A 12,254-nucleotide genomic window follows, 5' to 3' on the forward strand; every position below is an offset into this window, starting at 1 on the left:
TGGACAATATATATGCAAGTTATACTCCAAACTATACAGCTGAAGCTAGAAGAACTGAACATAGATCTGAGCCACAGCCCACCGAGGGGAAGAAAGAACTGCAGTTTGAGTTCAACCAGGTTAACTGCCTATACACACACACGTACGTACTCACTCTTTGGAGCAACATAATATAGTCCAGTATCTACAACGTTTCACAATATCCAGGATACAATATGAAATTATTCAACATATGAAAAAAGTGGGAAAATAGGACCCATTTTCAAAATAAAAGATAATCAATGGAGACCAATCCTAAGGAGGCTCAGATGATAGAATTAACAGACAAGGATTTTAAAGTGGCCATTATAACTATGAACAAGGGTGTAAAGGGAAATAGACTTTAATGAATAAAAGGTAGGAAATTTCAAGACGAATTTCCAGATGGAAATTTTGGAACTGAGGAAACCAATATCTGTAATCCAGAATAAACATATTAACAATATTGAATCTTCCAATCAGTCAAGATATGGTATACCTCTGTACTTATTTAGGTTTTGTTTAATATTTATCATTAATGTTCTATAAATTCAATGTAGAGACCTTATACATTTTCCAGTATATTTATTCTTAGATATTTGGTGTATTTTTATGATATTGTAAATTGCATTGCTTTTTAAAATTTCACTTTCAATTAATTTATTACATTGAAATTTCAGTTGTGTATTACTGGCATATAAAAATATAATTTTATTCTGTTTATGGACTTTGATTCCTGCAACTTTGCTTTTTTTTTCTTATGACACTGGCTAGGTCTTATATTACTAATTTTGTATAGAAGTGGTGAGAGCATACATCTGTCCTTTATTCCTGATCTTAGAGGAAAAGAATTCAGTGTTTCACCAATAAGTATCATGTTAGGTATAGATTTTTCATAGATATCCTTTATTAGGTTCAGTAACTTTCTTTCTGTTCCTGGTTGACTGAGAGTTTCTGTCATGAATGGAGATGAATAAATTTTGTCCAGTGCATTTTGATATCTAATAATATTCTCATATGATTTTTCTTCTTTATTCTCTTAATGTGGTGAATTACATTATTGATTTTTTTTAGCCTTAAATCACCGTAAATACCACTTGGTCATGATATATATCCCATACATGAGACAGATAGATTGATTATATTTGCTAATATTTTATTAAAACTTTTTGTGTGTATGTTCACTAGGCATATTGGTCTGTAATTTTCTTGTAATGGTTTTGTCAAGTTTTTTTTTATATCAGAGATGTGTTAACATCATAAAATGAGTTGAGAAGTTTTCCCTTCTCTTCTCTGAAAGATTTTGTGAAAGATTGAAATTATTTCTTCTTTAAATGTTTGATAGAATTCATTGAAGCCATCTGGGCTTAAAGTTTTCTTTGTTAAGAAGGTTTTTGATTACAAGTTAAATTTATATATTTAGATTTTCTCTCATCGTGTCATTTTCAAAAAGTTGTATTTTCAAGGATTTTTCCAATTCATCTAAGTTGTTAAATATTTGACATAGAGTTGTTCATGATATCTCCTTATACTTTTAATGTCTATATTCTCTGTATGATGTTCCCCCGTCTTCATTTCTGATATTAATAATTCATGTATTTTTTTTCCTTGTGATCAGCTTGCTTGGAATTTATCAACTTTTAAATTCTTTTCTTATAGCCAACTTTTGATTTTATTGATGTTTCCTGTTTGCCCAGTTTCTATTTCATTGTGTTAAAATGTAAACTGAAGTACATTAAATTTTCAAAGAGTTCATTTGAGCACACATTGATTTTAATTGGGCAGTGCCAAATTGAAAATGGGTAAGAGCACTCCACTGGCAGAGACTAAGGGAAAGGCTTTTTTTTTTTTTTTTAATAGAGCAGACTCTTAAGCAAAGTAAGCAAATTATTTGGCTATAGCTTAAGTGGTTGCCTTACTTGGGAAAGCCTAGTTGGCTGTTTGTAATTGGTTGTTCTTAAATTTCACTTTTCAGATGTAAGTGCAATGACTCCGGCGTGGGTTTTGGTTTGCTTACACAGACTGCCAAGACATTAGAGCGACCTCAGTCTGATGGCTTCCTTGTTTAATTACTCTATTGGTTTCTGCTCTTATTATTTTATTTTTTATTCTCCTACTTTGTTTAACTTGCTTTTATTTTTCTAGTTTCTTAAAGTGGAAGCTTAGAACATTGATTTTACGTATTTCTTCTTTTCTAATATAGACATTTAATACTATACATTTCTAAGGGCTCTTTTCACTGCATCTCAGATTTTGTTTGGTTGTGATTTCATTACCATTCAGTTTGATACATTTTCTAATTTCTCTTGTGATTTCTTCTTTGATCCATAGGTTATTTAAAGTGTGTTGTTTAATTTCCAAATATTTGGGAATTCTCTAGATATCTTGTTGTTTTAAAGATATAAAATTAATTGATTTTTAATTTAATACCATTCTGGTTAGAGTGTACTCTGTGTGATTTTGATCTTTCAGTTTTTATCGAGATTGGTTTTATGACCCAGCATTTAGACTGTCTTGGTGTATGTTCCACATGCACTTGAAAAGAATATGTATTCTGAAGTTGTTGGGTATAGTTTTCCATAATTATCAAATAGATTGAGTTGGTTGACAGTATTGTATAAATGTTTAAGTCTAGGTTGGCAGTTCTTTTTGTTTTCCTTTCAGCACTTTAAAGATAGCTCACCAGTGTTTTCTGGCCATCATTTTTTAACGATAAGTCAGCTAATCATTTGCATTGCTGTTCCTTTGTATGTAATATTACCACTACCACCGAGCACCCCGCCACCCTGGCTGCTTTTAAGATTTTTTTTCTTTATTTTTAGTTTCAGCAGTTTGACTGTGATCTGCCTGCGTGTGGATTTCTTTGTACGTATTCTGCTTGGGATTTGCAGAGCAGCTCAGGTCTTTAGGTTAATGTCTACAATCAACTTTGGAAATTCCCAGCCCTAATCTCTTTAAATATTTCTTCTGCCCCATTCTCTCTTCTCAACTGCTGGGATTCCAATTTTATACCTGTTAGATACTCTCCTCTACTGTGTCCAGTCTGCTGTTAATCATTTTGAATGCACTCCTCATTTCTGATTTTATATTTTTTTCATTTCTAGGATCCTTGTTTGGTTGTTTTTTGAAAGATTTCATCTCTCTCTTGAAATCCTCCATCTGTTTATATGTGTTTCCCAGCTTTTACATTAGACTCTTTTACATATTTATCATTGTTATTTTGAAGTTCATGTCTGCTAAGTCCAACATCTGTAACACCTCTCAGTGTCCTTCTATTGACCATTTTCTGACATGGGTCATATTTTCTTGCTTCTGCATGTCTTTTATAATTACTAATCGTATGCTGGACATTTTAGGTAAAACCACAGACTTAAGTAAATAATGTTCACACACACATACCCTCGCCCCCCCCCCCCCAAAAAAAAAGCCATGCTCATCCTTTTCTCAGGCTGCTAATGTGTGGGAAAGGGGCAAAGGGAGAAGGGGTTGAGCCAATCTGATAATTAAGCTGGGTCTGGACTTTGTTGTAGCTTTAATTAGATTAAATTCACCTCTGGCTGCAGATGTCTTGGGGCCAGGATGGGACCACCAGTAAGATTCTAAAGATCCTTCTGTGCAAAGAATTTTGAAAAACTTATATTCACCCCTATGAATTTGACACCTTCCTTCTGGTGAGATTGGAGTGATACTAACAAATATGGTTTTTTAATATTGTATAATGAAATATGTCAACATTTGGAAGGTCTGCATCACTCAGTGAACCAGTATTCCTAAAGACTAATGCTTGATGTTACAAAAATCTCGTATGGATACAAGATCCATTCAACATGCAGGATAGACCAACAGAGTATGAAAAGCTCATTGATTTGGTTTCAGATTCTACAATACTAACTTTTAGACTATACTACATGTTGAGTTTTGGTGAAGGTCAAAGAACAATATCCACAGTTTCTCTGAAAGGGACTTTAATCAGTCCCTCCCCATCCCCCAGCCTTCAGTGTCCCCATGCAATTGATGAAAGAGTTGATGGGTGGCTACAGATTCGTTCTATGCTGGGGCTTCTAAAATATCGTACCAGCCCACATGCAGGTGTTAAAAGCTCGTCAGAAGTTTAGCTGGTAGTGCCTTAACCCCCGTCTATGACACATTCCTCCTCCTCCCAGGGGCCATCCTGGCTAAAAGTGAAGAGCTTGTCACTTCCTGGGATTATATTCATTTAGGTTTACTGTATGTCCTCGGCATTTTGTTAGGTTTGAAATAAGTATGATTTAGCAGCTTATTCAGCTTATTATTATTTTTCTTTATTTTTTTTTTTTTTTGCGGTACGCGGGCCTCTCACTGTTGTGGCCTCTCCCGTTGCGGAGCACAGGCTCCGGACGCGCAGGCTCAGCAGCCATGGCTCACGGGCCCAGCCGCTCCGCGGCATGTGTGATCCTCCCGGACCGGGGCACGAACCCACGTCCCCTGCATCGGCAGGCGGACTCTCAACCACCGCGCCACCAGGGAAGCCCAGCTTATTATTTTTTTAAGGTAAAAGTGACAGTCTCTTGAAACTTTCTACTTGCTCAGAAGCATAAGTCCAACAGAAACTTTTGAATGTTTTCTGTTTTTTGCCTTTGATTTAACCACAAGATGGTGAATGCCGGAGCTATGATAAAATAGAGAGGGTTCTATTTCCTTATTTCTGAAAGTGGAGGGTAGGACTCCCCTTTGGGATCATGAGTTTTAGGAGTTCCAGAGGCCTGTCCAGTTCACTCTCACTCTCCCTTGAGCACCGTCTAGAACAAAACAAAGGAAGCCACTATATTTATATGGATGGAAACCACGCTGAAAGACTGGGGAGAATGTTAGGACAGAAACAGGCAGTGTAAACAGAAAGTCCTTTCTCTGAGGTGGCCAGTGAAGAGTAGAAGAAGGTAGACTGATGGCTGCTTGTAGATCACACCTTCAATCTCTGAGATGATCGGCTCTAATGGAGGATCAGGAAGGAGGATTGAGCAGACAACTGACTGCTTACAAGGGTAGATTATATAGGTGCCCCCTTCACTTGTGGATTGAAGAGGAGGAAAAATCCATCCCTTTCCAGATAACCTGTTTTAGTCCTCAGCATAGAGCATTGCAATACAATTATAATAACCATTTGTATACACTGTACATCAGGGCTTTTCTTTTTAGTAACTTGGAGCACTTTTGACCTCACAACAAATACTGTACTCATGACTAGATTGTGTTAACTTTGCAACACAGAATCCTCTGGTGGAAAATGGCCAAATTTATGCTTTCTATATACTAACTTAAAGAACTGTAGGGCAGCAGTGAAATGGAATTGTTTGGGAGGAGAATGAATAGTAATAATAGTAGTAATGGCGGTGGTGGTAGTATATTTTTGGATCCCTTCCTGTGTGCCTGTACTTTCACTTGTGTTCGCTCTTTAATCCCCACAATAACCCTATGAAATAGGTACTATTATCATATCCCCATTTTACAGAAGAGGAAAGTTTAAGAATAATAAAGATAGAGAAGTTGGATGTAATAAAGGCTGCAGTAGCGTCTGTCTAGTCTCTCCTCATCCATTTGGTCTTTGTAGATGTGATCCCACCCCAGCTGCCCTGGGAAGGATTAGGAATGGGACACACAACACTCCATGAAGAATCACTCTGATTTTGTCCTTGGAAATACCCCCCAAAGCTAAGGGGGTTCCCCACCACATTTTATAATGACTCTCTGATCACATAGCTTCCTTATTCTGGCCAGCACTGCTTTGTACAGCTCGTGGGAGTTCTTCTCTCATTTGTAGGATTTTGGGCATTTACAGCACCTTTCCAGCACTTACTGTGTGTCCCAACTACTTTGTTTGAGATTGAAAATTTATAGGCAAAGAAAATGTAGCCTCTGCCATCCTTGAATATCTATACATTCCATAACGTGTAGTGGAATAAGTGCCATGGAGGTGGGTAGATATTCTTTCTTACCAAGAAATAGTAAGATTGTCCCCAGAAAGCACCTCCTTCATGGCCTTACAGTGTTTCTCATTAGAAGCACCATTGGCATTTTGAGAAGCACATATTTTCCTAGCACAGGGCTGGCTTTTCCTTATATTTTTTGACATTTGGCACACTTGACCTCTACCTATTAAATGTAAGTAATCCCCCACCCCCATTATTAGGACAATTGAAAGCACACCCACACACTTGCCAACACCCTGAAGAGGGCAAGGACGTCCTCGTACGTGGTCGCTCAGGTTTTGCTCAGACTTGGTGGAGGAAGCTGGGGAAATGGACGCGGAATCATACTCTTTGTACAGCTGTCACATTCCTCCATCTCATCCCTACCGTACCATCTTGAGACATCACATCATTCTTGGGAAATCTTTTTTTTTTTTTTTTTTTTTGGCTGTGCCGCGCAGCTTGCAGGATCTTAGTTCCCCCACCAGGAATCAAACCCGTGCCCCCTGCAGTGGAAGCACGGAGTCCTAACCACTGGACCACCAGGGAATTCCCCATTCTTGGGAAATCTTGACACTGAAAGCATATCTTTATGAAGAGGGCAACAGCCTGCTCAGGAGTTTTTGCTTTGCTAAAGACCCATGCATTTTACAAATTTCCTTCGAGTTCCTTACAACCAACATCCATTTGATGGAACAGATATTAAACCAGAGAGAAAGACACAGCCCTTTAGTGTGTTTTGGCTAGAAGTTGGAGGGAATAGGGCATGCTGCAGGAAGGGCAGTGATGGTGAGAAACATTTAGCCCTGCAGTGCCACGGTGTAATACAGAAAGTAAGACAACGTTCTAATAAGAGGATGCGTGGTTTAGAAAAATTCGCCGTATTGTTGGCAATTAGCTGCATATGTGGTCAGGACAAGATACAGCATAGTTCACTTTGAATCTTTGAATTTGAATCAGTTGTTAAACATCCAGGGCATTCCCACAGCTAACTCTTTTGAGTCTGTCTGTCCTACTCTAGAAATAATAAAGAAGTGTAAGAAGTTATTTATAGGGAACATATACAATATTATATGTTAGTGTTGAGCAAAGAATAACATAACAACGAAATTTTATAGAGAATACTTGAATCTCAAAAGTTTGGTGGGAGTAGAAAATGTATTACTAGTAAACTAGAATGAACTGAGGTTCAAGAAGATGGAACGGAATTTTGGATGGAAATGGAAACTCATAGCTGCCATAGAAAGGACTATGTCAATATGTAATCTCAGGCAAAACCCAAGTAACAGTGCACCTGGTGTCCTCCGTGTCAGTCATTACAACACTTGCATATTGTAAACCCCCAAAGCCTGTGCTTTAACTGTGAGATACCGTGCCCTGAGTAACACCCACTGGAATTCAAAGCAAGCAGGTTTCTCATGGCACTGACCACACTGCCTTAGACAGCTGAGCACTCCTGCACCCATCCAGTGTTGCACTGTAAAAATTCCTTCCTCTTTGCTAATAGCCTCCACTTGCTTAAGCAACTTCTTTCTGTGACTTGGAGACTGCACTTATGTTACTGATGAGATTAAAAACAGCTTTCACTACAAAAGCTTATGTTGTTGCAGTCTGTTCAGTGTGTGTGCAGTTGGACGAATAAACCTCCTCTATCCAGAGTCCCTTGTTTGATCTTCTCTTGCCCACTGTCCTGCCCCTTACACATCCACAGACCCCTGCTGAGGCTCTGTCCCTGGTCACCTCCAAACAAGGGGGCCTAGTTACAGACTCTGATTTCTGATTACAGCAGGAAGGCATTAAAGTAAATGCCTGCTAGGAATATTGGTTATGAAAGCAGTTTTTAGAAAGTGAAACCAACCTAGCTAGCCCGTGAGGTGAATTCTGATATAAGCTACATAGTTATATAAATCCTTAAATATCAAATCCCTAAGTCTGGATTGCCTCTTGTGGCTACAAACTTCTGTAACCAGCGAGCCAGGAATGGAAGCAGAATCACAATTGATGAATTTTCTAACCTTGGGCCCGGTTATCATAAATAATAGTTTCATTCTAGATTCAAATTCCTGCCTTAATTGGTATGGAAATCTCAGAGTTATTCATCCAGGCAGTTCCTGCTGTATTATCTGTCTCTTCCGTGTGTTCACGTGTTCATTGGATCAGCTCACTCCTGCCTTGAGCCTGCTTTTCATTTACACCTGAATACCTTGCTCCATTGCCTCGCCTTCCACTCAGAGCTCACTTGGTTCCCTTTGCTATTTGCTGTATCTTCAGTAAGCTTTTCTCTTCCCTCACTAATGAGAACAGAGATCATGGTTTCCTCTGGCCCCTCCCTTCTTAACCCCAGAAGTCCTATTTGACTCCCACTCAGCACTTCACTTTGTGAATAATATTAACATTTTATTCACATAGTCGGGTATTTATTTACATGTGTTCCTTGGTCTCCACATTTCCTCACATCTCTAGAAGCCCCTTGGGAAAAATCATGTCTAATAACACGCACACTGAGACAATTCAAGAGGGATCACGGAAGATCAAATGTCATACTAAAAAAAAGTTAATAAGCAAGCTCTGAGCTTTTTGGTACTGTCCTCCAGGAAGATTAGCTGAATGTGTGTAATTGTGCAACTGAACTGTGGGAGCCAAACTGTGGGAGGAGGTGAGCAAGGGATGTGACATATCAGAGGTGAGATTATGTGAGTAGAAAACCTTTCATCCGTGGACTTCAGAATATATTACACAGACTTTCCCTTAACTCTGTGTCTGGAAATCTCTTTGAGAGAGGTAGAGAAACCAAAGCAGAGACCCAAAATGACCAAGCTATGAGAGAGAGGTCCCCCCAGGCAAGAGAGGAGCGTAGGCTTCTGGCCTCAGAAGACATCCCACTTTGCTCCCTCCCACAGGGCTCTGTTGAGGTCACAAGGACCCAGGCTGTTAATAACCAGGCAGCCGTAGGTCAGGACTCAGGAAGGTTCTGTGTAAACTCACCCCATGTGTTGTTGCATCTCTGCCACTGAAATGACCATTAACACCAAAGGATATTTACAAAGGGAAGAATAACACGATGATTTAAATCACTATGAATATGTCTCTTGAATTAGGCACTGTTTTATTTCTCTAAGCACCATTCACCAAGGTTTTGGGATAAGGTTGTTCACTATGACACTCTTTGTGTTTCTTCTGTGTACAATTTTCTGGTCACTGTAACTCTAAAAGGAAAAAACCAAAAATACTAGGTAGTTAAAGAAGGTTCAGAGATGAATAGCCAAAATGTTAAGGAGATGGAAGGATTTCCAAATAAGACTGTTCTAAAAATAAATGGGGACCTTTTCAAAAAAACTGTGGTAAAATAATACATAATATAAAATTTACCATTTTTAAGTGCACAATTCAGAGGCATTTCATACGTTTACAGTGTTGTGCAACCGTCGCCACCATCCGTCTCCAAAACTTCTGTCATCATCCCAAGGTAAAACTCGACACCCATTAAACAATAACTCCCCATTCCCCTGTCTCCCCAGCCCCGGACAACCACCATTCTACTTTCTGTCTCCATGAATTTGACTATTCTAGGACAAATCATACAATATTTGCCCTTGTCTGGCTGACTTATTTCACTTAGCATAATGTCTTCAATGTGTGTAGGCTAAATGTCAACCTGGCTGGGGACCCTGATGAGATGAATTCAGAATAAGGAAAAATGTATCTTCTCACACCAGTTATGTTATCCCATGATATGGGGACATAAGCTCAAATACAAACACTTATTTTAAAAATTTAGGTACTTCACTAATGGGTGGCTAAGAAAAACCAAGACTCTTGCACAATTCACCCCTATAATTTTGAAGTTGATGTTTAGATAAGATGATTGTTCCTCTGTTCTTACCTTGAAATAACCTACCATCCTTCATTTGAAGCTCTCTGGGCTCCTCTTCGAGGTCCTTTTGACAATCACAGGGGAGTGAAATTGCTATTTTAATTATTTAACATTCAACAGATATTTTTGTGTGCTGAGCACATGCCAAGCCTTATGGCAAAGCGCTAGGAATAGAATGGAGAGCAGAGCAGCCCGCCTTTGTCTTCATGGAGCTGCGATTTCATAGGCGAGTCAGATAATTTATCCCACAAACAGATTTGTAACTCCAAACTGCTTTCAGTTCTATAAAGGAAAAATAACTGAAATATTTATCTCCTTACCTTCATTGTTCACACAACCATTCTAAGAAATCTGCTTTCTTTTCTCTTCAGGAGCCTCCAAACAGGTGGCTTTGCCTGGGAGGGAGAGGTAAAGAACAACGCCTATAGCAAGGCTACAGGGGTGGTCCCGCAGCACAGGTGCCACTCCACAGTAGGCAGCTACCAAATCCATTTTGCCCTGCAACAACTTGAACAGCAAAAACTTCAGTCCCGGCAGCTTCTGGACCAGAGTCGAGCCCGGCACCAGGTAATTCAAGATAAGGCTTTTCCATGTGCTAATATCTTCCTTCTGTGGATTAAAAAAAAAACAAACAAAAAACTTTTTTTTTTTTTTTTTTCATGAGAAATGTGGGGATAGTTTCTCAAAAGTTTACCAATGCCACCATGGCTTGAATGGTTCATGGGGAATCTACCCACGGGGAAGAAATGTTCTGAATCTACATTGGCTTTGTGGGAAAGTGATCTCGAACCAATTTTGACATTCTTTCTTTCATTTGAATGAATGTTCCTCCACAAAAATCTCTTTTGTAGTATTTACCCTTTCTGTTGCCTGATCTTAGTTCAGTAATTTCCCAAAGGGTCTAATTCCCAGATACCTAAAAGCTAGCATTTTAAAAATTTTTTTCTAAATGTACTACTTCCTTGCCTCCATTAACTTGATCTATTTAAGCACACATTAATCCTTTATGGCCTATCAAGATTTTCAAGGAATAAATAACTTTCAGGTTCTTATAGGAAATGGTCTTAATCTAGGTCGTTGGTCTTCTGGTTTAACAGTTTGTACATAGAACAACGTATACAAAAATGTAACAATAGACACAAAGATTCTTGTTGTAGTGGAACTTACACTCTACTGAAATATTAATTCCCTACTCACTGTCTATAAAATGACAAACTCCTGAGTATATGTGTAAGGGAATTATATAAGTATATTGCACTAGCGAATCAGTATGGCCCCAATTACAGAGAAAGGATGACTTCACAAAACAGTCAGGCCGTGAAGACTTAACTTTTTCCTGATAACTCAGGATCATCATTAGAATCAGTTACCGTGTTCTACATGTTCTGCTGGGCTGAATCCGTACTGATTCTGTGAGCTTCCCTGATACTTGGTTGTGTGAAGAAATAGCTTATATCAGCTTGATCTCTTGTCATTTGCTCTTATAAAAATGTAGTGTGCATTAGTGTGTGCAAAATTAATATTCACTCAAAGGCTAAGGTAATGTTCCCAAGTTTTTTTTTTCTTCTATATAAGACAGTTATCATCATGCTCTCTCTCTTTGTTTTTTCAAATGCCGTCCAGGTCCAGAGAAATTTTTATTTTTTTCAGTGTCATTCACCACTTGATCATCTTATCTGTGATAGTATAATCTGTATATTATATTAATTCATTGGAATTGAGAAGTCGTTAAGTGCAGGCATTTGTTTAAGGGTTTGTTTGTTTTTTTAAATATTTATTTATTTATTTATTTGGCTGCGCCAGGTCTTAGTTGTGGCATGCTGGCTCTTCGTTGCAGCATGTGGGATCTTGTTCCAGGGACTGAACCCGGGCCACCTGTATTGGGAGCGCGGAGTCCTAATCACTGCACCACCAGAGAAGTCCCCAGGCATTTGTGAAGTAGCTTTTTAGGTCATTTTTACTGGAGAAAAATCCAGACTTCTTATCTGTAAAGCATGGAATATAGCATCATCACACTGCCCTCTGCCATGTAGAAATTTCCTTATTTAAATAGTCTTTGGGATAGCGGAGGCATTTAGGCCAGTTTGCAAATAAAAAAAAAAAATTTTTTTTTTTTTTTGGCCGTGCTGCACGGCTTGTGGGGATCTTAGTTCCCTGACGAGGGATCGGCAGTGAAAGCATGGAGTCTCAACCACTGGACCGCCAGGGAGTCCCCAAGAGCTTTATTTGGGGTCTTAAGGATTCCAATTCAAGAGACAGATTTGGGTAATACCAAAAGATTATTCCAAGGAAGAGAAAAAAGTCAGGGGCTTACAAAGGCAAAAGCCACAAGGTTGTTCAAGCATTATGATTGATCCTGATGCACGAAAGGAAATATTTATCCTTAAAGGACAGGCAGTTATGAGTTATTTTAGGGT

General features: G+C 38.7%; 1 protein-coding gene across 16 annotated transcripts in view; it reads left to right on the plus strand.

Moving 5' to 3' along the window:
* The window catches only part of TTLL5 (tubulin tyrosine ligase like 5), a 306,774-nt gene that overhangs the window by 199,386 nt on the left and 95,134 nt on the right, over positions 1–12,254 (plus strand). For all 16 annotated transcript variants that reach the window (XM_060295064.1, XM_060295066.2, XM_060295069.2 and 13 more), the window contains one exon: positions 10,209–10,404. In XM_060295064.1, the coding sequence (XP_060151047.1) occupies positions 10,209–10,404 (196 nt within the window). The remainder of the gene's footprint in view (positions 1–10,208; positions 10,405–12,254) is intronic.

The sequence above is a fragment of the Globicephala melas genome, chromosome 2 (genome assembly GCF_963455315.2).
Source record: "Globicephala melas chromosome 2, mGloMel1.2, whole genome shotgun sequence".
Taxonomy (NCBI): Eukaryota; Metazoa; Chordata; class Mammalia; order Artiodactyla; family Delphinidae; genus Globicephala; species Globicephala melas.